This window comes from Lepidochelys kempii, chromosome 2, assembly GCF_965140285.1.
Source record: "Lepidochelys kempii isolate rLepKem1 chromosome 2, rLepKem1.hap1, whole genome shotgun sequence".
Lineage (NCBI taxonomy): Eukaryota > Metazoa > Chordata > Testudines > Cheloniidae > Lepidochelys > Lepidochelys kempii.
In genome coordinates this window covers 176,177,279-176,205,113 of record NC_136381.1, presented here as the reverse complement: position 1 = coordinate 176,205,113, position 27,835 = coordinate 176,177,279, and the positions used below count along the sequence as shown (strand labels likewise).

Here is a 27,835-nt window from a genome sequence, read left to right as displayed (position 1 = left end):
TAGCTTAACTTATATTTATTCAGATTCTTAATGTTTCTCATGTTAGAAAATGGTGAATGATGCATTTTTTATTTGTGATTTGCATCAAGCTCTATTTGTATAGAAATTCAAATTCCATTAAAAAATATACCCAAAAAAATAATGTTAAGGGGTTTTTAGGTTTTTTTTGTTAAATAAAACTACCTTAAAAGTGCTGGATACCTAAGAAAAAAGTTTATCAAAACATGTTATTTACTTAAAATGAAATGATTTATTAAACAAAGGCAATGTTAAATGTAGTTAATGAATTGAATTGATTTGTGTTTTGGTCACCATGTCTTTCAAGATTTTAGAACTAGTAGATCTTGCCCTTTCACCTAGTTTTTATTCATTGGAAGAGGCAAACAAGATATCTAGCTTTTTTTTAAATTCCCAATCAGTGTCTTAGCTGTGAAGGAACTAGACTGTAAACTGAACTTGTTGAAGGCCTTATCTATGCTACAAACTTTGTCAATGCACGTTACATTGGCATAAAACCACCGTGATTAGTATATCACTCATGCGTATGTATACTTGGCTTCTTGCATTGGCGCTGTGCATACTCACCAACAGTGCCTGTGTGAATGCATGGTGTGGTGCACCATGAGTAGGTATCCCAATATTCAGCTCGCCATTGTCTGGTGCACTCTCTTTAGAAAATTATGGCAGTGCATAGTGGGGCAAAAACAAATCATGCAGGGATGACTTCTTTCTCCATCCCATAATGCCATCCATATCCCATAATTTTCATGCCTTTCTTAAAAAGCCCACAAAACTGTGCAGCACTTCTCGCTGTCTGCCATCTCTGGCAGAAGCATGGAGCCCACACAGCTCTGCACTAGTATCACGAGCGATGCAAACACAGGACAACATATCCTCCAGTATTTGCAGATCTGCAGGAAGAACTGCAGCAGTGGGGGACATTTCAGTTTCATGGAAGACAGATTGCTGTGAGACATAGTGAGAGCCAGTTCAAGGTTTTGATGGCATTCATGGAGCAGCTGCATATGATGGAGCACTGCTTCTGGGCCCGAGAAACAAGCACTGGCTGGTGGGATCACATTGCAATGCAAAGTAGCTTCAGAACTTAAAATATATAAGGCCACATTCCTTGATTTGTGTGCCAAGCTCACCCCAGCCCTCCAGCACAGGAACACCAGAATCAGAGCTGCACGGACAATTGAGAAGTGAGTGGCAATCACACTGTGGAAGTGTGCAACACCAGCTTGCTACCAGTCAGTGGGAAATCATTCTGGAGTTGGAAAATCCATAGTGAGGGCTGTTGTCATGCAAATGTTTAGGGACATTAATTGTCTCCTGTTACACAGGACTGTGACTCTTGGTAATGTGCAGGACATAGTGGCTGGATTTGCAGCAATGGGTTTTCTGAATTGCGGTGGGGTGATAGATGACGCACGTGTCCCTATTTTGGCACCAGCCCATCTTGACACAGAGTACATCAACAAAAAGGCCTACTATTCTATGGTTATACAAGTGCTGGTGGATCACTGGAGGATGCATCACCGACATTAATGTTAGCTGGTCAGAGAAGGTGCATGACACTTATGTCTTTAAGAACACAGAAGTGCTTAGAAAGCTGCAAGCTGGGACTTCCTTTCCCTACCAGTGGTTTACCATTGGTGATGTTGAAATGCTAATAGTTATCTTTGAGGACCCAGCCTATCCCTTGTTCCCCTGGCTCATGTAGGCATACACTGACCCCCTTTGATAGCACCAAGAAAAGGGTCAACCACCAGCACAGCAGGTGCAGAATGACAATTGAATGTGCTTTTAAGTAGATTGAAGGGATGCTGGCATTCTTTACTCACAAGATTAGAGCTCAGTGAAAAAAATATCCTCATGGCAATATCTGTCTGTGTCCTGCATAATATCTGTGAGGCAAAGCAGGAGAAGTTGCTGATGCGATGGAGGGTGGAGGTGGAGCGGCTGTCTACTGATTTGGAATGGCCCAGCCACAAGGGCTATTAAAAGAGTTCAAGAGTGAAGCTATGCGGCTGAGGGAGGCCTTGAAAAAGCACTTCAACAGTGAGCCACAGTAATGTGGTGGACTGTGCTCTACCTGGCCCTGCGGTTTTGGGGGCTGTTAAGTATTGTGTGGTGCTTGGAGCACATCTATGAATATAACAGTCGGTTAATGCACCTATTCATTTTGCAGTGCTTGCTGTTCATTCACAATTATTACGCTCTTTGTCACTGATCTTCTGAGTTCTGTCGCCCTGTACAATAACAAGTAGTGAGTGCTTACAGTACCGCTAGGCATTCTGCAGCATTTGTTGTGAAGTAATAAAGATGAATTATTTACCAGAAACAGATTTTTATTAGGTACCAAAACCAGTGCAAACAAATTGCAATTAAAAAACAAATATAATTTTAAAAAATCTGAAATTAATGGTACAGAACTTAACAAGGGGAAAGAGCATTCATGTCCATTTCAGTTCATTACGGCTACACATACATCAGCCGTGGCTGTCAAAAGTCAGCATGTGTGAAGCTGTGGTTTTCTTACTGTCCCCCGCGGTGGAGCGATAGGGGTAGGAGTGCCTCCCCTGATGCCATGTAAAATGTTGGGGGTGTGGGGCTAACTATACAGGAGAATGAAAAACAGATAACAGGTCTGCCTCTGTTTGTTTGTTTGTACCTCTTTTAGTATGGGGGAATTCATAAAAAGTTGATACTCATGTCCTGCTATGTTGGCATTGGGCACTCCATTTAAACATTGTGATGGGAAATGCATTCACAGTTCCCTTCCCCTGTATCAGGCTCACAGTGCTTGACTAGACTGTAGTGGAGTCTCTATCGGATCCGGGTTCATAGCATAGCTGGACACCCCTGCCCCCGATCGCATGCCCTCCATCCTCCTCACTGTTCAAGGTGAATATCTGTGTCTTGAGCTCCTTGAAGGTATCCATGGTGCTCTCAGAGTGCTGGTGGAGTTTCTGCCAAATATGGCATGCAACTTGTTGTAAAAGCAGCAGGCCTGTGCCTCAGCAGTGGCATGACAGTTGGCCTCCGGGTCTGATATGCCTGCTGCAGTTCCTTCACTTTTATGCAGTACTGCTGCAGGTCCCTGTTGTACCCCTTCTCCAAGCTGGGCAATCAGGAAAAGATATTCCTGTATTGCCATAACATGGTGCTTACAGTGTCAGGAGATATATTTGAGTGTAGACACATGCACCACTAGGTTGCCTCAAGGTGACTTATGTCAAGCTAACTTTGCACAGTAACTCCACACTTAACGTCCTCCCACTTAACATTGTTTCAAAGTTGCGTCGCTGCTCAATTAGGGAACAGGCTCGTTTAAAGTTGTGCAATGCTCCCTTATAATGTCATTTGGCTGCCTGCTCTGTACGCTGCATGTAAGATTTTGTGGAAGAGCAGCGACTTTGCAAGGGAGCACTGCACAAGTTCCTCTTCTCCGCCTCCTCTCCCTCCCTCCCAGCGCTTCCCCCACCGCCAAACAGCTGTTTGGAGGCACTTAGGACATTCTGAGAGGGAGGGGGAGGAGCGGGGAAGCTCTGCGTCTCTGCTCCTCCCCCTCCCTCCCAGAAAGTCCTAAGCCCGCCAAACAGCTGTTTGGCGACGCTTAGGACTTTCTGGGGCCGGGGAAGCAGCGGGGATGTTGCGTGCTCCGGAGAGGAGGTGGAGTGGGGGTGGGAAGAGGTGGGCCTGGAGCATCCCCCAGCAAAGTCGGTGCCTGTTTTTCTCTGGGTAAGCTGCCACTGCTGCTGCGAAGGTGTTTCCTAATGTCCTTGCCTGCAGCAGGCTGTGCCTGTGTGGGGTAAGCCAGGGGCACTTCCCAACCACAGTACAGTACTATACAGCATATAATGCCTTTTGTCTGCCCCAAAAAAATTTCCTTGGAACCTAACCCCCTGCGTTTACATTAAATCTTATGGGAAAATTTGGATTTGTTTAACATCGTTTCAATTAAAGTTGCATTTTTCAGGAACATAACTACAACATTAAGTGAGGAGGTACTGTAGTATAGACCAGCCAAATAAACTGAACTTGAGAATATATTCTCTTTGCACCTACAGAAGAGGCTACTGCTATCAAAAATTGGTTTAGCACTTGAACAAATTATGGATCCAGATGCTTAGCCTTTGACTCCTCTTAAAAACTTGGAGGCAATTGTGTAATGCTTAATATTATTTTTTGTATTTAATTTAAACAATTTAATAGATTTTTAACATAAGCTGTCAATTTCAAATTTGCTTTTAAATAGTTTTTTTTTAAAAAAACTGTATTTAATTTAAATAAAAAAACTGAGTTAAATTTAAATTTTTTTTTTTTTAATTTTCATCACTGATTTTTATGCACCCAGCTAGGTACAGAGTGCAGCCGGTATGGCAGGAACTTTCTCTTTTGTCACTTCAGCATTTAAAGGAAAACTATACCCATTGGCCCAGAATGAAGGTTTGAAATAATAAGAGAGAACCAGTATCTCGTATTTAAATAAAGGTTTTCCCCTAACAGTAACTTATCCAGATAGACAAGGCATACAGCTCTGTTCCATGGAGTATAAATTGATGTTATATGTGAATGATGCCCTTTTGTAGATTCAAGCCAAAAACTCCAATTCCAGCCCCTTTGTTACTAATTCAAAAATTTGGATTAATATCTGGTTACAAAATACATTGGGGGGAAATTAGAACTATTGGGCAATTTCCTGGTTGTCGTGTAGTGAGGCTTTCTCTCAGAGGAATTTCTACAAATAAACTGATGCAAGTACGTACCTAGGTATAAAAGTATTAAGAAATATTAACAAATTAGTGAAGATAAATGTGGATCGTGTACTTTCTCAAATAGCTAATTATATAGCTAGGGGACATCCTCTCTCCCGGAGTTTGTGGGGAAGAGTTAACACAATAGGAATCAATATTCTGCCTCAGGTCTTCTATTCTAAGTGGGCCACGTGTGTGTGTGTGTATATCCCTCTGTCTTATTTAAAGAATTTAATAGCATTATTAGAGGCTTCCTGCAGGGCCTTGCTCAATGACCACAACTGTAATTTTAAAAAAATCCAACTACCTATAGAAGGTTTGGGCTCCCAGACGAAAACTACTGTTTGGCTTTTATCATGTCACAGATGTCTAACACCCTTATACTCACGTTGGTGGAAAATGAACATATGTTCATGCATCCAGTTCCCCCTGGGGGTGCCCTCCGTTCTTCTTTTTGTCTGATGGAGAAAAACAAGGTGCCTACCATGGTGGCTGTGCTGTCAAGGTTCCTTCCCCACTCTTAACTCTAGGGTACAGATGTGGGGAGCTGCATGAAAGACCCCATAAGTTTATTCTTACCAGCTTAGGTTAAAAGCTGCCACCACCAAAGTGTTACACAAAGAACAGGGGAAGTGCCCACTTGGAAACATCTCCCCCTCCCCCCCCAAAAATATCCCCCCAAGCACTACACCCCCTTTCCTAGGGAAGGCTTGATAAAAATCCTCACCAATTTGCATAGGTGAACATAGACCCAAACCCTTGGATCTTAAGAACAATGAAAAAGCAATCAGGTTCTTAAAAGAAGAATTTTAATTAAAGAAAACGTAAAAGAATAATCTCTGTAAAATCAGGATGGTAAATACCTTACAGGGTAATCAGATTTAAAACATAGAGAATCCCTCTCGGCAAAACCTTAAGTTACAAAAAGATACAAAAACAGGAATATACATTCCATTCAGCACAACTTATTTTATCAGCCATTTAAACAAAACAGAATCGAACGCATATCTAACCAGATTGCTTACTGACTCTTTACAGGAGTTCTGACTTGCATTCCTGCTCTGGTCCCGGCAAAAGCATCACACAGACAAAGAAGACCCTTTGTTTTTTCATCCCTCCAGCTTTGAAAGTATCTTGTCTCTTCATTGGTCATTCTGGTCAGGTGCCAGTGAGGTTATCTTAGCTTCTTAACCCTTTACAGGTGCAAGGGTTTTTCCTCTGGCCAGGAGGGATTTAAAGGTGCTTACCCTTCCCTTTATATTTATGACAGATGCCTACCATGGTGGCTGTGCTAAGGGATCTGGGCTATTCTGGCTAAGAGGTAACCTTTTCATCCTTGCTTGCCATGCAAAAGCACCTATCTGAGGCAAGTCAAACTTGCAAATTGGGAACAAACCTGTAATCGGGAAGAACTGGCTGAGCAGAGGCATCACGTGGATTTCCCAATTAATCAGTCATGAGGGTGTTCCCCTTTTCTAATGCTAAAGCAGCGTGATGACTTGCCACCCTTAGTGGAGTGGCAGTATATACAACACTTCAGCATATCAATTTGGTCCAGATACCCGTATACTGGGAACATTAGAAATGCTTCATAAACTCCCCAAGCCCATGTCCACTATGTATATTTTGTTAAGGAAGAGGAATTCCATTAGTCTGGAGTTCTTTGTGAAAGGGATTTCATCACAGCCCTTAAAAGAATTCCAGTGACAGAGCATAGTACATAATGTTAAAAATGCCTCTGTGGATCTCAGGCTGTGCTTGAGGCAACAAAAGATTTTATTCAAAATGTACTGGACGCCACAGAGTTTTGCACAAGATACAGGCCTTATCCTCTGGTGTTGGAGCTGTAACAAACAAGAAGAAACCCTGAAGCATATGCTATGGGACAGTCAGGCACCTGTGAACAGAGGTGGACACGAGTGAAAACTGCTCAGCTTTAGCAGCCAAACTGCAGCTGAGAATTATATCCTAAGTTATTTACCTGCTAAACTGGGTTTAACTCTGGCACAATGTCTTTGGTTCTTGAGTAGGGTTGCCAACTTTCTAATTGCACAAACCCAAACACCCTCGCCCCGCCCCCTGCTCACTCCAACCCCCTCCCTCCATCGCTCACTCTCCCCCACCTTCATTCACTTTCACCGGGCTGGGGCAGGGGGTTGAGCTGCAGGAGGGGGTATAGGATGCAGGCTGCAGGAGGGGGCTTTGGACATTTCTGCTTTCCGAGATGGATGGCAGCCCCAATCATGTTATCTTTCTTTGTTGTTGAACAGTTTCAGGATCTGGTGTGTGAATGGTCTGAGAGGAATAAAATACAAGCAGTAGTAATGCTGGCATATTGATTCCCGTTATCTACATAGAAGTGAAGCCTCTGTAGGCTACATTGGCTGCCTGTTAGTTTCTGGGTGAAGACTGAGGTGTTCTTTTTAATCTCTAAAGCCCTAAAGAGCCAGGAACCTGCTCTGAATGGCTAGTTGCTATGACAACGGGTTGCTTAGTAACAGGATTTGTTACAGGGTTGGAAGCTTCTTTCTTGCCTGTGCCAAATGTGTCTACTTTGGGGAGGTCATTAATTTTACATGGGGCAAAATTTGGGAAGATTTTCAAAGGGTAGCTATAGGTTTCATGTGCAATATCCTATGCATCTGTTGAAAAATAGTATTTTGTCTCTGGCAATGGAAGTAGAGGCTCAGATCCCTCCTTCCTGCTCCTTCTGGACTGAAATATAGTTCAGCAGCTAGTGAGGGAAAGGCACTGCTTGGGAGTTAAAAGCCTACAGAGCTTTCAGGAGATCTTAGCAACCATGGGAGCAGTACTCATGCTTGCAGATAGAACTGAAATAGGAGATACCTGGAAGCCGTAAAAAATATTAGCAGCCTCAAACACCAGTTGCCTTAAAAACAGCTCCCAAAACTACATGGACACATCATATCCGTGCTCTTCACCAGCTGGTCTGTTACCAGAATTCTGCCATCATTGCAAGGGTGAAAAGAAAAGGAGTACTTGTGGCACCTTAGAGACTAACCAATTTATTTGAGCATAAGCTTTCGTGAGCTACAGCTCACTTCATCGGATGCATACTGTGGAAAATACAGAAGATGTTTTTATACACACAAACCATGAAAAAATGGGTGTTTATCACTACAAAAGGTTTTCTCTCTCCCTCCGCCCTACTCTCCTGCTGGTAATAGCTTATCTAAAGTGATCACTCTCCTTACAATGTGTATGATAATCAAGGTGGGCCATTTCCAGCACAAATCCAGGGTTTAACAAGAACGTCTGATGAACGGGGGGGGGGGGGGGGGGAGGAATAAACAAGGAGAAATAGGTTACTTTTTATAATGACTCAACCATTCCCAGTCTCTATTCAAGCCTAAGTTAATTGTATCCAATTTGCAAATGAATTCCAATTCAGCAGTCTCTCGTTGGAGTCTGTTTTCAAAGTTTTTTTGTTGAAGGATAGTCACTTTGAGATCAGAAATCGAGTGACCAGAGAGATTGAAGTGTTCTCCGACTGGTTTTTGAATGTTATAATTCTTGACATCTGATTTGTGTCCATTTATTCTTTTACGTAGAGACTGTCCAGTATGCCCAATGTACATGGCAGAGGGGCATTGCTGGCACATGATGGCATATATCACATTGGTGGATGTGCAGGTGAACGAGCCTTTGATAGTGTGGCTGATGGTATTAGGCCCTGTGATGGTGTCCTCTGAATAGATATGTGGGCACAGTTGGCAACGGGCTTTGTTGCAAGGATAGGTTCCTGGGTTAGTGGTTCTGTTGTGTGGTGTGTGGTTGCTGGTGAGTATTCGCTTCAGGTTGGGGGGCTGTCTATAGGCAAGGGTGGTTAGTCCTGGCTGTCCGCACTGTATGTATGGGGTACTCTGTGGCTGCGTTGATACATTACAGGAGCTTCCTAGGTGTATCAGAGGACAAAATTTGGCCTTTACTTGCAAATATTTTTTTCTTTAGCTGATTTTTCAAATAGAAAAAATATTCTGTTGTACCATATCGGTAAGGCATAGCTCCCCACTGTTCACCAGTTGTGAGCATTTCTGTGGCCTCTATGCTTGCTAGCACAGAATGTATTGTAGGATTTCTGGGCAATATACCATCAACTGAAATTATACCAAGTGATACCCTACTTGCTGTGTCAGAGGACTTGAGTCTCATATACACTGCCCTTCAAGTGTAAGTGTAATTTACGCACACAGTACACGGCTCTGGCAGTGGAAAATGGCATTATAGGAACATTAGTGTAAATGTGAATCAGGCCCAGAATGTGTTCAGAGGGAATCTCGATTATTTCAAATGGGTTACGCTGGTGATGGTCTTTCTGACCTCATCTCTCTATGGGCCAAATAAAATCAAGTCTGGAGCTCAACAGCATCTTTGTTCCCTGGTGAGTCGAGCTAGTGCATCACATGACACCCTCTGGTAACTACACATTGCTGTGATTCTAATGGAGACTCTTCCAACATCAATCATTTCTTGCTTTATATTAAAGCAAAACAGTATGTCGGAGCACTTCACCAGATGATACAGTACAGACAATAATAAACGTGAAATGAGCCACATCGGCAGTCACAGCAATACATAAATAGAGGCGTAAAACCCAGATGCAACATACACAACGTGAGAGTCTTTAGTGCCAGTTGATAGAATTTCTTGGTAGCAGTTGACCTCTAGCATTTTCAGTACAGTTAGAAAATGCCGTCGCAGAAACAGATTGCAATGAGAGCCTGCAGCTGTGTTATGATCCCATCAGACAAGAGTCACTGAGGAAAAGATGAGGTTTTAGGAAAGATTTGAAAGAAAGTAATCCTATAGCAGAACTAATCAACAGGTCTTATTGTACCAAGGCAAGGAGAAGGGGAGAAGACAGAGCGATGAAATAGAAGAAGCAGAATGTGGGGTGAATAAGCATTATTATTCCCAGGGGAAATACTCAGCCACTCAAAGGCTAAATCATCACAGTGAGTCAAAGGCAAAGCAGAGAATAGAACTGAGCTCTCTCTACTCCTGGTTCAGCACCCTACCACTGGACCACACTGTCTCCTGCTCATGCTCCTTTATGATAGTAGGGGATACTGCCATTGAAAGTGCTGTGTTTTTCAGTAAGAAGGAAAACTGAGGTCATGACCACTTGTCATTAAAGAGATTGTGGTGCTTTTCAGAAGAGTAGAGATGTCACCCCAGTATTCCAGCCAAATTATAAATTAGGTCATTATCTTTTGCATCTCTAAAATTCTCCAGCAGTTTCAACTGGAAAAGGGCATTCTTCACTTCCTGTCCTAAAGTTTTGTGAAACATTGTTGTGCGCTTAGTTGCTTCATTTCAGTCCAGAGGGAGCTGCATTGCAGAGGCTCAGGGAGTGAACCCTGAATGTAATTTGTGTCAAATGTTGTTAGCTTTGCAAAATGTTTTGGGATCAGTCTGGGCAAAAGGTACTAAATAACGAGATGATCCCTGTCCTCTCTAAGATTTGCCTATCCATTTTGGGGAAAGAACAGCTTTGTACTGTGGATCTGACATACTGGCTGTCAATTACAAGAGTCTTCAGGCCCCAATCCTGTGAGGTGCTGATAATCCTCAAATCCCATTGACTTCAATAGGATATGAGTGCACTCAGCTCATGCAACATCAGGCTGTCTTTGGTGAGCTGCCTGGATGCTAAAGTGTGGGTTTATAATGCAGGGGAAGGGGAAAATATTAACAGAATGCTTTTTTTTTCTAGACTTATCTATTTTTGTTTTGTTTCAGACTAACAAAATGTTTGGCACTGTGGTGGTGGGGATCGGAATTGCTGGATCTGTGCGGCTAAGAGACATGCTGAATCCGATGCCTTCCAGCCCTTCTGAGCATCTGAAGCTGGTTGGCTTTGTATCCAGGTTAGATATTTCAGTTGTGTGTTTTAATGAACATGGTGTAGAGATTATTTTTGCCCCCCACGTACTCTCTCCCTTTTGGGTGTATAACTTTCCAGGCTCATCTTAGAAGATACATTTCTCCGATATAATAATTCAAGGAGGTCTGCTGTGCACACAGTAAATGCCATTTATGTGACAGCGCTTAGTGTCCATAGGTTAGGTTGATTAATGATTGCAGGAAGCTTTGCAAAGCGCCTCAATGAGCTCATTCAAGCAGATCTAGGACTCAGTCCTGAGAGATGCTGAGTGTCTCTAATGAGGTGCTTTGCACCCTCAATTCTCACTTCGCTCAGGGAAAGCTGAGGGAGCTCAGAGCCCTGTAAGATCAGCCCTTTAAAAGAGACTCAAAATGCAACCAAATGACTGAACTCTGCTGTAGGATGGCACAGGCTTTAAGCAGCTGCACTGATGGGCCAGTGTCTATAAGTAATTCATCTGTAGAACTCTGGTAATGCGACTCTGCTGTAAAATTTGTCTTTGAAGCCAGATGTGGATTTTTGAAGAACAAATCCTAATGTAGGCTGTGCAATAAGGTTACCTGTCATTTATTCTCAGCAACCATGTGGCTGAAATGTAAGCAAATCTGCACAACAGTGCTGCTATCTCAGAGCATTCCTATCAGGCTTTCTGCACCATAGCAACAAAGCATAATGGTTTAAAATAGTTATGTGGAGCATATGGGGATCTCGGGTTGTGGATGTATTTTCCAGCTATATTTAATCATATCTGTTTGAGACAGAAAAGACCTATTAGGCCATCCATTACATCTCCTTGCCAATACAAGCTTTTTCCGAGGGTATCTTTTCTAGTGGTAGATCTACTATTGAATGACCCAAGCAATACTTGGCTTCCACCACTTCCATTGGGAAACTGTGCCAGTCTAACACATAATTCAAAATGCTGCTACAGAGGTAATTCTCCTAGCATGTCACTTTGACCATGTCACCCTTCTCTTTATGTCCCTCCATTGGCTTCCCCTTCTCTAGTGCATCAAACACAAATGACTCATCTTCACTTTCAAGTCCCTTCATGGCCTATCCTCATGCTACCTATCATCTCACATACACTATTAAAATGTTGACTCCTGCCTCTTCTCGGGCAACGATGCCAGGCTTCACCACCCAGCTGTTAAATTTTCAAACAAGCGTCTATGTGGGGTTTTTTTCGCTGCCACCCCTCATGCTTGGGAAGAGCTCCCTGTAAACATCCTCCTCATCTCTCCTTCAAATCCCTCCTTAAAACTCTCCTTTGCCATGATGCCTACAATGATTAGGCCACTGGTATGCTGTGACCACTGTCCATCAAACTGACCGATCTTGTCTCACTGTTTTCTTTTACTCCCTTGTCTGTTTGTATCCACCTGTTGACTCTTGTCTTGTACTTAAGCTGTTTGATGCAGCAACTATCTTTTTGATCTATGTTTGTACAGCACCTAACGAATTGGGGTCTTGGTCTATGACTGAGGTTTGTTAAGGAAAAGTTAGCACATGTGACTCCATTTTGGTTTGCAGCCCACCATTGTTTAAATGCCAGCACATCATACACCAGGAGGAGTAATCCTTAAATACTGAATCCCTGTGAAAATCCTCCTCCTTGTCTCCAGCCTGCCTTGACTCCCAGTATCTGGTTTTTGTCAGTCTCTAACTCCCTGTCTCTTGGCCTTGATGTGAGGCCTCCCATCCTGATAATAAAAGTTACAGATGCATGGCTTTAGGACCATGCTGTGTAATTAACATACTGGTATAGCACGAGGAATGCACCAAGCAGGGATAGGTGGTAGATAAGACAAGGGTTTGTTTATTGGCTAAGGTTTCCGATGCACGAGGGCAACATGATTTGCTAAAAGGTATATAACCTTTGTATAATCTGCATTCAGGGTCCCCTCCTGGCTAGCAGGGGGGCACCACGCTCGAGCGTAATAAATTCAATGTTTTTTGGGAACTCTGCAGTTGTGCACTTTATTTCTGTGCCTCAGCCTAGATTCGAACTGTGCGTGTCCTACAAGGTGTAATTCGCAGCACTTGTGTGCGTGTCCTACAAGGTGTAATTCGCAGCACTTGTGTGCGTGTCCTACCAGGTGTAATTCGTAACAGGTTCCAATAATAATTGGGGAGAGCGGGCTGTGGTTGTGATGTTTTGTTTTTTATTTCTTTCTGTTGAACAACTAGAAGAACCCTGGGTAGCATTAACGAGGTCAAGCAGATTGGCCTGCAAGATGCTCTGGGAAACAAAGAGATCCAGGCGGCCATCATCAGCACTGACAACAAAAGCCATGAGGAGAATGTCAGGTATGTGTGTCTCTTTTCCTCTTCTCTGCTTGCTACTTCCTTAAATTAGGCACTGCCATGCAATAGAACGTGCTGTATCAAAGAATTAATTTGTGTCTAGAAAAATTCCTCTTCATTAGCAATGTAAAATAATCCCCATATTCTCAAAGTAAATGTGACTGTGAAGTTTACCCTCTTGAGGTAAAATGAGACAGGCGCTCTGTTGCACACCTGTATTAGTAGTGTCGGATTTACATGTATTTTAGAGGGAATACAGAAACTGGATTCAGAAAATACCACTTCTTTCAATCCCTATTCTCCCCTCCCCACCAACTGGTTCCTGCCACTCTTATCCATGCCATCTTCTCCCTAGTAACCTGTATTTATGAAGCACCTGTCTTAGGATCTCATAGAGCTTTCCAAACATCAATTAATTAAGCGCCAAAAAACTTTGTGAGATAGGGTAGTATCCTCCTCATATGGACCTGTGGTACAGAGAGACTAAGTGACTTGCCCGAGGTCATGCAGGAAGTCCATGGTGGAGGCAGGAATAGAATCCAAATCTGCTAGGCATGGGACTTAACCAGCTTGGGCTGGAGCCCAGGCTCTAGGACCCTGCAAGGTAGGAGGGTCCGAGAGCATGGGTTGCAGCCTGAGTCTGAACGTCTACACTACAATTAAACAGTCCCTTAGCCCGAGTCCCGTCAGCCCAAGTCAGCTGGCATGGGCCAGCCGCGGGTGTCTAATCGCAATTTAGACATACCCTAAGAAAATGCCTTTAATTACCCCCACTCTCAGCACATTCATTCATGCTATTTCCCCATCCCTAGAGATGGGGTTGGCTGCTAGAGTAAAAGTGTTTGTTCAGAAGAAGAGATATGAATAAGGTAGCATCTTTTGAAGACCTGTTTCTCTCTCCTTCTAGGATGTTCTTGGAGGCTGGGAAACATGTCCTTGTCGAGTACCCAATGGCACTGTCCGCTAGCACAGCACGTGAGCTCTGGGAGCTGGCTGAGCAGAAAGGTGATGATCCTTAATGTCAAAGGTGTAACTAGCTTTTTACAGTGACATTAGATTACATCGGTTGTGGTGGTGCCTAAGAACCTCAAACAAGGCATAGCACAAGGACGCTACTTGCTCCAGAGAACTCCCAATCTAAGATTTAGACTAGGGCTGTCAAACAATTTTTAAAAAATCGCAATTAATTGTGAGATTTAAAAAAAATAGTTGTGATTGATTGCAGTTTTCATCACACTGTTAAGCAATAATAGAATACCAGTTTAAATTCAGTATAAATATTTTTGGATGTTTTTCTACATTTCCAAATATATCAATTTCAATAACAAAACGGAATACAAAGTGTACACTGTTCACTTTATATTATTATTTTCATTACAAATATTTGCACTGTAAAAATGATAAAAGAAATAGTATTTTTCAGTTCACCTCATACAAATACTGTAGTGCAATTTCTTTTTTGCGAAAGTGCAACTTACGAATGTTTTTTTCCCAACATAACTGCATTATGTTGCATTATGAATTATGTTTTTTTTTTCCAACATAACTGCACTCAAAAACAAAACAATGTAAAACTTTAAAGCCTACAAAGCGTGAAGGGGCATACAAATGTTCAGCATGTCTGGCACATAAATAACTTGTAGTGCTGGCTACACCAGTGCCATGCAAATGGCTGTTCTCACTTTCAGGTGACATTGTAAATAAGAAGTGCCTTGCATAATGACAGGTTTCAGAGTAACAGCCGTGTTAGTCTATATTCGCAAAAAGAAAAGGAGTACTTCTGGCACCTTAGAGACTAACCAATTTATTTGAGCATAAGCTTTCGTGAGCTACAGCTCACTTCATCGGATGCATACTGTGGAAACTGCAGAAGACATTATATACACAGAGACCATGAAACTATACCTCCTCCCACCCCACTCTCCTGCTGGTAATAGCTTATCTAAAGTGATCACTCTCCTTACAATGTGTATGATAATCAAGTTGGGCCATTTCCAGCACAAATCCAGGTTTTCTCACCCTCCGCCCCCATCCACCCCCCCCACACAAACTCGCTCTCCTGCTGGTAATAGCCCATCCAAAGTGACCACTCTCTTTACAATAAGAAAAGGAGTACTTGTGGCACCTTAGAGACTAACCAATTTATTAGAGCATAAGCTTTCGTGAGCTACAGCTCACTTCCTCAGATGCATCTGAGGAAGTGAGCTGTAGCTCACGAAAGCTTATGCTCTAATAAATTGGTTAGTCTCTAAGGTGCCACAAGTACTCCTTTCCTTTTTGCGAATACAGACTAACACGGCTGTTACTCTGAAACCTCTCTTTACAATGTGTATGAAAATCAAGGTGGGCCATTTCCAGCACAAATCCAGGTTTTCTCACACACACACCCCAAAACACACACACACAAACTCACTCTCCCTGCTGGTAATAGCTTATCCAAAGTGACCACTGTCCCTACAATGTGCATGATAATCAAGGTGGGCCATTTCCAGCATAAATCCAAGTTTAACCAGAACTTCTGGGGGGGAGGGGTAGGAAAAAACAAGGGGAAATAGGCTACCTTGCATAATGACTTAGCCACTCCCAGTCTCTATTTAAGCCTAAATTAATAGTATCCAATTTGCAAATGAATTCCAATTCAGCAGTTTCTCGCTGGAGTCTGGATTTGAAGTTTTTTTGTTTTAAGATAGCGACCTTCATGTCTGTAATTGCATGACCAGAGAGATTGAAGTGTTCTCCGACTGGTTTATGAATGTTATAATTCTTGACATGTGATTTGTGTCCATTTATTCTTTTACGTAGAGACTGTCCAGTTTGACCAATGTACATGGCAGAGGGGCATTGCTGGCACATGATGGCATATATCACACTGGTGGATGTGCAGGTGAACGAGCCTCTGATAGTGTGGCTGATGTTATTAGGCCCTGTGATGGTGTCCCCTGAATAGATATGTGGGCACAGTTGGCAACAGGCTTTGTTGCAAGGATAGGTTCCTGGGTTAGTGGTTCTGTTGTGTGGTATAAAGAAAAGGAGTACTTGTGGCACCTTAGAGACTAACCAGTTTATTTGAGCATGAGCTTTCGTGAGCTACAGCTCACTTCATTGGATGCATACCGTGGAAACTGCAGCAGCCTTTATATACACACAGAGAATATGAAACAATACCTCCTCCCACCCCACTGTCCTGCTGGTAATAGCTTATCTAAAGGTGAGTATTTGATTCAGGTTGGTGGGCTGTCTGTAGGCAAGGACTGGCCTGTCTCCCAAGATTTGTGAGAGTGTTGGGTCATCCTTCAGGATAGGTTGTAGATCCTTAATAATGCGTTGGAGAGGTTTTAGTTGGGGGCTGAAGGTGACAGCTAGTGGCATTCTGTTTTTTTCTTTGTTAGGCCTGTCCTGTAGTAGGTGACTTCTGGGAACTCTTCTGGCTCTATCAATCTGTTTCTTCACTTCCGCAGGTGGGTATTGTAGTTGTAAGAATGCTTGATAGAGATCTTGTAGATGTTTGTCTCTGTCTGAGGGGTTGGAGCAAATGCGGTTGTATCGCAGAGCTTGGCTGCAGACGATGGATCATGTGGTGTGGTCAGGGTGAAAGCTGGAGGCATGTAGGTAGGAATAGCGGTCAGTAGGTTTCCGGTATAGGGTGGTGTTTATGTGACCATTGTTTATTAGCACTGTAGTGTCCAGGAAGTGGATCTCTTGTGTGGACTGGACCAGGCTGAGGTTGATGGTGGGATGGAAATTGTTGAAATCATGGTGGAATTCCTCAAGGGCTTCTTTTCCATGGGTCCAGATGATGAAGATGTCATCAATATAGCGCAAGTAGAGTAGGGGCGTTAGGGGACGAGAGCTGAGGAAGCATTGTTCTAAATCAGCCATAAAAATGTTGGCATACTGTGGGGCCATGCGGGTACCCATAGCAGTGCCGCTGATCTGAAGGTATACATTGTCCCCAAATGTAAAATAGTTATAGGTAAGGACAAAGTCAGAAAGTTCAGCCACCAGGTTAGCCGTGACATTATCGGGGATAGTGTTCTTGATGGCTTGTAGTCCATCTTTGTGTGGAATGTTGGTGTAGAGGGCTTCTACATCCATAGTGGCCAGGATGGTGTTATCCGGAAGATCACCGATGGATTGTAGTTTCCTCAGGAAGTCAGTGGTGTCTCGAAGGTAGCTTGGAGTGCTGGTAGCGTAGGGCCTGAGGAGGGAGTCTACATAGCCAGACAATCCTGCTGTCAGGGTGCCAATGCCTGAGATGATGGGGCGCCCAGGATTTCCAGGTTTATGGATCTTAGCTAGTAGATAGAATATCCCAGGTCGGGGTTCCAGGGGTGTGTCTGTGCGGATTTGATCTTGTGCTTTTTCAGGAAGTTTCTTGAGCAAATGCTGTAGTTGCTTTTGGTAACTCTCAGTGGGATCAGAGGGTAATGGCTTGTAGAAAGTGGTGTTGGAGAGCTGCCGAGCAGCCTCTTGTTCATATTCCGACCTATTCATGATATCCTTGCAACAAAGCCCGTTGCCAACTGTGCCCACATATCTATTCAGGGGACACCATCACAGGGCCTAATAACATCAGCCACACTATCAGAGGCTCATTCACCTGCACATCCACCAATGTGATATATGCCATCATGTGCCAGCAATGCCCCTCTGCCATGTACATTGGTCAAACTGGACAGTCTCTACGTAAAAGAATAAATGGACACAAATCAGATGTCAAGAATTATAACATTCATAAACCAGTCGGAGAACACTTCAATCTCTCTGGTCATGCAATTACAGACATGAAGGTCGCTATCTTAAAACAAAAAAACTTCAAATCCAGACTCTAGCGAGAAACTGCTGAATTGGAATTCATTTGCAAATTGGATACTATTAATTTAGGCTTAAATAGAGACTGGGAGTGGCTAAGTCATTATGCAAGGTAGCCTATTTCCCCTTGTTTTTTCCTACCCCCCCCCCCAGAAGTTCTGGTTAAACTTGGATTTATGCTGGAAATGGCCCACCTTGATTATCATGCACATTGTAAGGAGAGTGGTCACTTTGGATGGGCTATTACCAGCAGGAGAGCGAGTTTGGGGGGGGGGGGGGGGCGGAGGGTGAGAAAACCTGGATTTGTGCTGGAAATGGCCCAACTTGATTATCATACTCATTGTAAGGAGAGTGATCACTTTAGATAAGCTATTACCAGCAGGAGAGTGGGGTGAGAGGAGGTATTGTTTCATGGTCTCTGTGTATATAATGTGTTCTGCAGTTTCCACAGTATGCATCCGATGAAGTGAGCTGTAGCTCACGAAAGCTTATGCTCAAATAAATTGGTTAGTCTCTAAGGTGCCACAAGTACTCCTTTTCTTTTATAAATAAAAAGGAGTCAACAGTATCTCCCATAAATGTAAACAAACTTGTTTGTCTTAGCGATTGGCTGAACAAGAAGTAGGACTCTGTGGACTTGAATGAGGTAATTGAAAAATACTATTTCTTTTGTTTATCTTTTTACAGTGCAAATATTTGTAATAAAGAACAATTTAAGGTGAGCACTGTACACTTTGTATTCTGTGTTGTAACTGAAATCATTGTATTTGAAAATGTAGAAAACATCCAAAAATATTTATAATAAATTAATTGGTATTCTATTATTGTTTAACAGTGCAATTAAAACTGCAATGAATCGTGACTGTTTTTTTAATCTAATTAATTTGTTTTGCATTAATCGCATGCATTTACAATGATTAATTGACAGCCCTAATTTAGACAATGTGCAACAGGTGAATAAACAGACAAATGCGGAGGACAAGATGACAGTCGAGACAGGTGCATTTGCATTAGTAATCACAGTGATCTCAATCCCTGCCAGCACTAGCATGGAGAATGGAGTTAGCTAGAAAGATCCATCAGAGCGTTAATAAAATGTTTGAAGAACAAAAACCTAACCTTGTGAGTAACCATAGAACCCTCCCCAACTTTCTTCCCCCTGGAAATAAAACCATAAACAAAACCTTAAGACTGTGGCTTATATGACAGGTCTGTGTATGTTCATGTGTATCACCCTCATTTCTTCATGCCTTTCTGGGCTGTAGTAGCACCTATGTTTAAAACAAGGAAAGAGGGTCCATAGGAGACATTTCTAAGCAAAGCAGTCCCATCGCTAAAATGTTAAGGGGCAGATTGTGGCCGTAGAGGGGAGCCTAGAAGAAAGTGCAGTGTGGACCTCCACATTGCATCACTCTGGCATGGCGCTGCAAGAAGGGGCACACTGCCAGGCAAGAGCAAACTACAGCCACTTGGACAGTGTGTGCCACTGCTCACTGACATCCTTTTAGTAGTCTTCATTTAGCAACATCTGTGCTAAAAGACTGGAGCTGAGAATTTCACACCTAGCTAGCTCATAGATGAGCACCACTTATCCCTGTGTTATGAGCCAGACGGGTCCCCAAGTAAGCACAATTTATGCCCTTTCCGTCCGTTAAGCAGTAGTTCTATCTGATTGCCTTGGAGACATCCCAGTACAATGGCCATCCCAATTAAGTGCCAGACCCTAACAACCTCATGCACATAGGGTACCCTCTTACTCCAGGAGCAGTCCCATTGATTTCAGTGGAATAAGGTGCTCCTCAGCATGACTAAGGTTATCACAGCCTGGCTTGTAAGTACCATACTTTGAGACTGGGACTATCTTTTTGTTCTGTTTGTACAGCACCTAGCACAGTGGAGTCCTGGTCCATGCCTAGGGCGCCTCAGCACTATGGTAATACAACTAAATAATGCACATTTTTTTAAAATAAAAAGTGGCCTTGGAAGAGTGAGAGGATAGAGGAGTTAGGGGAAAGAGGGTCAGGACTTCACTCAAGCTTCGTTTTGAAGGCTAGTGCCCCAACTTTCAAGGCACTGTATTACGGTCGGTTCATTCACGCAATTCCTATTCAAGTCAATAGCTAAAATGCTGCCGTTTGTTTGCTAAGCTTGCTGTTACTGTGGACTGTAGGTGTGGCCCCCTAAGAACAATGAGCCAAAATTGGATCCCTAGTGCAATGTCTTGATGATTTGTCTTGGCACCATTCTGCCAGCCACAGATAAGGCTGTTTGAAGTGTGCTCATACTGATGATGGCTAAAAGGTTTACTGCCTAGACGTGGATTTGGATTCATGCAGAAAGCTTTTAGTAATCCCATTTGATCTTCGTTTTCTCAATGACAGGTAAAATCCTCCATGTGGAGCACATTGAACTTTTGACAGAAGAGTACAAGCAGCTGAAAAAGGAAGTGACTGGGAAGGAGCTTGTGAAAGGAACGTTACATTTCACAGGTCAGTTTCTAAAGAAACTCAGGCTGCCTGTCCTGCTGAGATGCCAGCCACTTCAGACATTCATTCATTCACTCGCTCGCTCGCTCACTCGTGTGAGGGCTTGTTCTGTAGTAGTTTGAGTCACGGAGTCAGGATCCATCCAGTGAGACCTTCAAACAACCATCTCCCTCTACTGGCAGTTGCCTGTGTCGGGGAGAGGTTCTGTTGCTTGCTAGATACTGGGGAGTGAGTTTGATGGAGGACAGCAAGCCTATTCCCCCTCTAGTATCTTCACAGCTGTCTCCTGCTCTCTTTCTGTGTTGGAGTATCAGTGACCTGGGGAGGTCCCTTTAGCCCCCTCATCCTCACCTGGTCTCCAGAGAGGGTGGAAAGCTGCTGAAAATCACTCCACTCTCCACTGAGGGACCCCCAGGCTCCTCCCCTGTTTTTGTCTTCTAAGAGATGGGAGAGATTAAAGGTTTCATTCCCCCAACCCCTTGTGTGAACTCATATCCTAATGCTCCCCAACATATCCTTAGGGTTTTCCTGTACATTCATTGTATCTATGTCTGTCTTCCTCTCTACCTTCAGATGGGGATCTGGGTGGCAATTATTTTCGCGTGCCCTCTTCTGCCCGCCCATCTTCATCAGCTGTAACAGCTGGCTGGGTAGGTGATGGCTGCCTTTCCCCAGCAGTGCTCTTTGCTGCCCTCTGTTTGGCTCTTGGAACCCTGGACAGAGCAGCTCAGGCTGGAAAAGGGGGATAAACAGGCAGCTTCAAGCTTCCCACCTGGTCCCAATAGACACTCCTAGCAGGTTTCTGGGCCGTTGGCCAAGACTGCAGAAACCGGAGATGGTCCTGGCCCAAATGCGACAGATGGCACACGTATGCTATAGTGGGAGAGTTTCCTTGAGTTATCAGTATTTGAGGAGGGCAAGGGAGACTTGAAAGGTTTATTTGATAGAATTCAACCTTTAAGAACAACAGAAAAGGAGCAGCGTATCCTGTTGCGTAGCTCACCAAATGTTCCTATTCAGCAGACTGGATTCACTGAGCTCCCAGCCATGAGGCTCCCATCCCAGACTGACCCTCCAAAGCTTTCCCTTTGCTGGACTCCAGGCAGCTGATTAGGGTGGGAGTTCCTTTCCCACTACTCAAGTCCTTTCATTCTTATTCCTGTAGGTGGTGCCTTGGATGAAGAGCGATCAGGCTTCCCAGCTTTCAGTGGAATTGCCCGCCTGACTTGGCTCATTGACCTCTTTGGAGACCTCACTGTCACCTCAGCCACTCGAGAGGAACAGAAAGAAGAGAGTTATTCCAGAATGACAGCACATTTTCAGACTGCAAACAAGAAGTGAGTAATGTAACAATACAGGAGCAGATGAGCCATGCTACTTAGGTATCTTCAGCAGGAACTCGGCACCTTCTCTTCTTTGCACCTGTACAGCTACTTTTATGCAAGAATCAAAAAGCACTCTACAGACACGAATGAACTAAACTTCACAACGCTCCTGTGAGATGGTTAGATATTATTTGCTCCATTATACAAATGGGAAAACTGAGGTGGGGAGCGTTTACAGGACTTGGCCAAGGTCACACTGTGAAACAATGGCAGAAATTGGGACTAGTACCCAAGGATTATACTCCAAATCCTTGCTCTAACCTCAAGACCGAGTCCTTCCATGTTACATTAATTACTGCTCTTTGAGCCTGTTACCGGAACATGCCATATATAACCCTTCTGCCAGGTGATGATGTCAGCAACAAAGGCTGCGTTCAGTGTCTAGGGGTTCCCCTCAGCATTACCAAACAGAGCCAGCTTGAGATCCAACCAGTGATACCGCTGCATGACACTGCCAGCTCTCCAGCTGTTCAGAGCTGTCACTGCTTGCCAGCGTTGCCGCTTCTGCCTTCAGCTGCGATGCTGTGTTCAGAGCTTCCTCCGCCTAGCCCTGCCCTAGTGGTTTCAGCCCTTAGCGATTTCACTGCGCAGCAGAGAACCTCACTGCTGATGCTCCCTCTATGTTGTCTTGCACCACAACACTGTCAGTGCTATCAGGGCTAAGGCTCAGGCCCTAAATGAGTTTGTGTTTTTAGCTGTAGTGATCACTGAGAAGAAACTAGGACTCTCAATTGAGTCTAGTCAGCTCTACCTTTAAACTCTAGAGGCGGAGGATAAAATGGTTTTTAGGACCCTTTAAAGAAATCCACACCACCAGGTAGGAACATCTGTCACCACCTCCTCTGACTTTCACTTGGATTTGGCATCTTCTTAACAGGTGATGTTAATTTAGGGTGACCCCTCAATTAGGGCATATTAAATACAGTTCTGCTGCTCTTTACTCATTCAATAAGCATAACAACATTTCATTACCCCTGTGTCTAAGACTAAAGTGAATTGTAACCCAGTGTGAAGGGTTAGACTGCGCTTCTGGGATGTCACCTGATGTACTGGGGTTTCACTGAGCCCCTCCTCCCCCACCAGCCTGGATTCCCTCTCACTGCTTTGCTGAATTAGGCTCTCCAGCCTCTTGCAGCACATACACATGCACAGGTAGGGCCACACCAAGCTGCAGACACAGACTGAAGTCAGCTCTGTGTGAGGGGATTCACCCAGCACTCACATGACACCCCCTTTGGGAAATAAACCCAAAATAATATTGTCTTGCGCTGTATAGAAAGATCTTCACAGTGCAAGCTCATAAAAATTCATGCTCTCCCTCAATGTGAAGAGAGATGTGCAGAACTTCACCCCCCCCATTAGAAATTGCACAAACTGGGTTTAATAATAAACCAAACAAATTTATTAACTATAAAAGGCAGATGTTAAGTGATTATAAGGGATAGCAAACAGAACAAAGCAGATTACTGAGCAAATAAAACAAAACACGCATACTAAGAACTTAGAGACTGGTTTCAAGAAGTAATTCCTCAGCTAAATGTTATTTTAGGTAAGTTGCAGAGTTTCAGTAGCTGAGAGTTCCAGTTATTTCTTCTTACAGACTGGACCCCTGCCTTTCCCTTCAGGTTAGTTCCTTTGTCCCTTCAGGTTCTTTCAGCAGTCTTCCTTCTTGGGTAGGCAATGGAGGAGAGTCCCAATCAACCCCCTCCCCAGCCCTTGAAAAGGATTTACCTAAGGCGGGAATCCTTCATTTGATCCCCATCTGCCTACAGTGGAAAAGTACCAGGTGACTCAGTCACGTGTCTCAGTCACGTATCTCTCCAGGGTCATAGCAGCCATTACTCGCAGGCTGTTTGGAGCGTCCACAGGAAGACTAAGCTCTTTCACAGTCCATTGTCCTTGCTGATGGGCCATCAGCCCTGTCTGACTCTTTCATTGTTGGGCCTGAAGGGCTAGTATTGGCCGTCACTCAAAGTAGCACATTTGAAATACAGATATATGGTCAATATTCCTAGTTCCAGATACAAAATTGATACATGCATACAAATTGGATAAGCACATCCAGTAGATCACAGCCTTTTGAATGATACCTTACATGAGCCATCTTGCATAAAGTATATCTTAGTTATGCCATATTTATATCATAACCATATTTCTATGAAGAATATGGGGTGTAACGTCATACCCAGAATAGCCAAAAGTGATCCCTTTGGCAAAGCTGGTCTGTCTCCTGATCACTTAGACAAAATAGGTGTGTCTATGCAAATTTGGTCTGCTCCTCAGGTCTTTTCCCAGGTCATCAAAAGACATTAGGGGAGAGCTCATTCAGGCCCTGGCTTACATCTATATTGAAGTTTTAACACATTTTAGATGGGCATTTAGTGTTAAACAGTGATGAAAAAACGGAATAACCCTGTGGCTTTATTTCTTCCTAAATGTCCTTTGTTTTCTACTCTCTTACATTAGACCTCTGACATGGATTGAAGAAAGGGGACCAGGGATGAGACGTGATAAGAAAATCAGCTTCTGTTTCAAAAGTGGTTGCCTGGAGAACCTCCCTGAGGCCCCGAGGTCTGCTGTGGGCCTCTTCATGCAAGATCAGAACCTCTTTGCCAAAAAACTGTTCGGCCAGGTCTCCAGAGAAGAGCTGGCTGCTGAGAAGTGGCGCATCCTGCGGTGCCTGGACCTCGCAGAGGAGATTCGGCAGCACTGTGAACGGCCGGCGGAAATCCATTCCTAAGGCCCCTCTTTATGAGAAAGGGACTGTGGTAGTCAGAGGCTGAGTAGAGCTGCAGCTTAGTGTTACCATAAAACGGCTTGTTGGCAGTTAACTTCTATTTGGTTGGGTCTTACCATTAATATCCATGGGGCTTCGCTCAGAAGCTTGGGCCCCACAAGTGTTTTAGGCTGTGTGAGATATTTAACATGGCAGAACTGGATGATGCATTGGGCTGTCCCCAGTGCATGGCATCTTTCCAGTCAAATTTAAAGCTACCAGGAAAAGAGCATTCAGACGTGTTGCTCCCACAGAAGTCAATGGGAGATTTTGTCATTGACTTCAAGGGGAGCAGGCCCAATGAGACTGCAGAAGTTACAATTCGTTAAATATCATTTTAGTTCCTTCTTCTTTTTAATATATATGAGAGCAAGGGATTTATAGCACTGTCTAGAATGAGGCATAGAGCTGCTCTACAAGTCTCTCTGTCTCCGAAGGCCTTATAGCACCGCACGCCTGACCTGCAAAACTTCTCATATTCCAGTCCTGTCCCTTCCCTGAGAAGTTGCCCTGAATGATATTTTGCATATTGGCTGTGGGCCAGATTCTGATATTTTACACCAGTGTAAACCAAATCCATTACTTGCAATGGCATTTACACTGGTTTAAACACAAAATAAATTAGATTGGAATCTGTTCTCTCACTGGGTGTTATGCCGAGATCACTAAACTGATTTCTCTGCTGCCTTATGGCAGGTTGGAACCCAGTTGTCCAGAGGCGAAAGGTTAGTACAATACATTAACCCACTGCATCACCTGCCCCTTTCCCATAACCAGTCCTTGGCTCCTCTATTTTTGAGCACAGTGGCACTGAACATGTTCTGTTCTCAAACTGAGGCATGCTCGTAACCACTATTAATGTTCATGAGAATTCTGCATGTGACTCAGTGTGAGAATGGACCACTCTGAATAAATGAAATGTATTAATTTAATTAATAGAAACTATAAATAATACATTTATAGAAACAGGGACAATATAGTCATACCAATTATAGCATGGTGTTAGGAAATAGAGTGTTTTTGCAAATGACAACCATGCAACTGTGACGTTATTTTATTTGTTGTTTTTCAGTAGTGCCCAGAGACTCCATAGTGCTAGTTGCTGTACAAATACATGGAAAGATTTGGTCCCTGCCCTAAAGACCTTGCAGTCGTGAAAAGCGCCAAGTCCTCAGCATGCATAGAGAAAAAACTGGAGCAATACCTTTGTCTCCCTGTATTATATTCTAATTACAATGCACATCTGTTATAATAGCAATACAACCCTCTTGAGAATGTATTGTTGTCTCCCAAATAATACTTCATGGGAAGCCAGCAGCCCTTATCCACATTTGCACTGGAGGACTAAACTCCAAAACCAGGCACACATATTATAAATTATATACAATATAATAAATATAAAATAATGGTCAAATAAAACTTTAACGAAACTCCTCTAAACAGCAGGTATGGTTCAGTTAGAGATTGGGGATGAACAGGATGAGGTATGTTGGTTGGTTGGGGTTTTTAATCCAAATCAGGTCAGCCAGACTTAATTAGTAGTATCTTTATTTTGAGGTGCTTCTAAGTTGTGCCTGCAAAATATGGGCCTGATCCAGTGCTCATAAAAATCACTGGAAAGTCTCCCTTTGACTTCATTGGACTTTGGATCAGGCCTTAAATACACGTGTGCACAAACAGGAAACCTGTGCCTGCAGAATATGCATTGTGTAGCCAAGTGGGTACTTGAGTACCAAACATGTATTTTGCACATGGACATACTTTGAAGGAGCAAATACAATGCTGTCTTTGGGAGGAGGGAAATTGTATCCTCCCTAGTTTTATGACACAAGGTGTGGAGTCTATCCTGATTAAAAATAGAATTAAAATCTTCTGCTATGGATGTTCGGCAGTGCACAAACTATTTCTGGTTTTGTGACAGGAAAAGCGCTGTAGATGCTACAGTTGATGACTCAGTCCCTCCTTTCCTAATCAGGTCACATGAAGTGTGTTTGAAGCGTTTTGCAGATAATCCTGATGCTTTTAAAAAAATACATGCTGCAGGGGAGTGTCTTAGACAATCTGGAAAAAAACCTCAACAGGGAGGCAAAACCCATAGAAGAGATCAAACAAACTGTACTTAGCACTGAAGTTGTTTTTGTTTAAAAAAATAACCACCCCACCCCATGCTAATACTTTGTAATCTTTGAGTGAGTGAAAGCTTTAAGGTGGGATTTTCCGTGTTGTCCTATCTGTGCTCCCATTGAAGTCAATGGGAATTTTACCATTAAAAGAGAAACCAATGCTGAGTAGTTTTGAATGTTCTGCCCTTAACAAGCACTGTTATGTCTTGCTTGTGAACTCATTCTGTAGAAGCTCTTCCAGTTATTACCGGCTTGTAGTGCCAGGTCAATGTATATGAAACACTACCCTGCCTACTTTAACTGAAACTTCCCTTGCTATGCTATTGGTGTAGTTACACATGTACACAGGGGCTAAGTCGGAAGCTACGTGCATCTGAGTCATTTTTGCAAAGGGATGTGGAGGTGTTAAAATGGAATTCTTCATGTTGCTCTCAAAGGGTGCTGCCTTAGAAATGTGGGATCTTGGTACATTGACAGCCTTCACATGTTCATTTCTTGCTGTCACGTTTTTTCCCATCTTCTTGAGATGAAGGCAAAAGGCCTTTGATTAAAGAAAAATATAAATAACATCAGTGTTTTTTAACAAGAAAACTTACCTAGTGTGAAGACTGAAGCTGACAGCCAAAAGGGACACTGTCAATCTTAAAATACTTTTTTAAGTTGTTTGGTTTTGTTATCTTGCTTTGCTATTAGTAATGCTGTGGAACAGTACAATTGAAATCTGATTTCTTGACTTGACTTGCAACTTATTATTTTTTTGCTAATATTTGTGAAAATGGAGGCAGACTTGTGACCATTCTGGATTATGCATGACAGTCCAGTGACCTGCCCCTGCACTGCTCTGAGCACTCCCTTTGCTGTGCACTGCAGTGTCTGATGCACTAGAGTTGCTTTGATGTCTTCAGAGATGTGAATTTGCTGATGTATTGTGGTGGTTATATCTACAGGTGTTAATGAATGTGTTGCATTCACGTTAATAAAGCTGTTGGAGTTCAGCATGTTCTCTGTAGTTTTCATTATCCTTCAAGTTTAACAACTCCCACTGCTTCCCCAGTGAGGCCCAATCTTCCAAGGTGCTGAGCTACCACTCGTTACGTACTCAGCAACCTCCAAAAACTGCCTAAGGTGTCAGGCCTGGAGAAGACAGCTGACAGCTCTGGCCCAGTTGGCTGCTGGGATGTGAAGCAAAGCTCACAGTTGTGTCTCATGATTAGAGAAACTACAAAAACCCAAGGTGGCCAAATGGCACCGGGAGATGGTCTGGGGACAAGACAG

At 43.3% G+C, this 27,835-nt stretch overlaps 1 protein-coding gene across 2 annotated transcripts in view; it reads left to right on the top strand.

Moving 5' to 3' along the window:
* BLVRA (biliverdin reductase A) overlaps nucleotides 1-27,555 on the top strand; it is a 50,570-nt gene extending 23,015 nt beyond the window's left edge. For both annotated transcript variants that reach the window (XM_073332816.2, XM_073332817.2), the window contains exons 2-7: nucleotides 10,527-10,654; nucleotides 12,862-12,981; nucleotides 13,886-13,983; nucleotides 20,172-20,279; nucleotides 21,442-21,613; nucleotides 24,128-27,555. In XM_073332816.2, the coding sequence (XP_073188917.1) occupies nucleotides 10,536-10,654; nucleotides 12,862-12,981; nucleotides 13,886-13,983; nucleotides 20,172-20,279; nucleotides 21,442-21,613; nucleotides 24,128-24,401 (891 nt within the window). In that variant the 5' untranslated portion in view covers nucleotides 10,527-10,535 and the 3' untranslated portion in view covers nucleotides 24,402-27,555. The remainder of the gene's footprint in view (nucleotides 1-10,526; nucleotides 10,655-12,861; nucleotides 12,982-13,885; nucleotides 13,984-20,171; nucleotides 20,280-21,441; nucleotides 21,614-24,127) is intronic.
* Nucleotides 27,556-27,835: the final 280 nt, after the last annotated feature.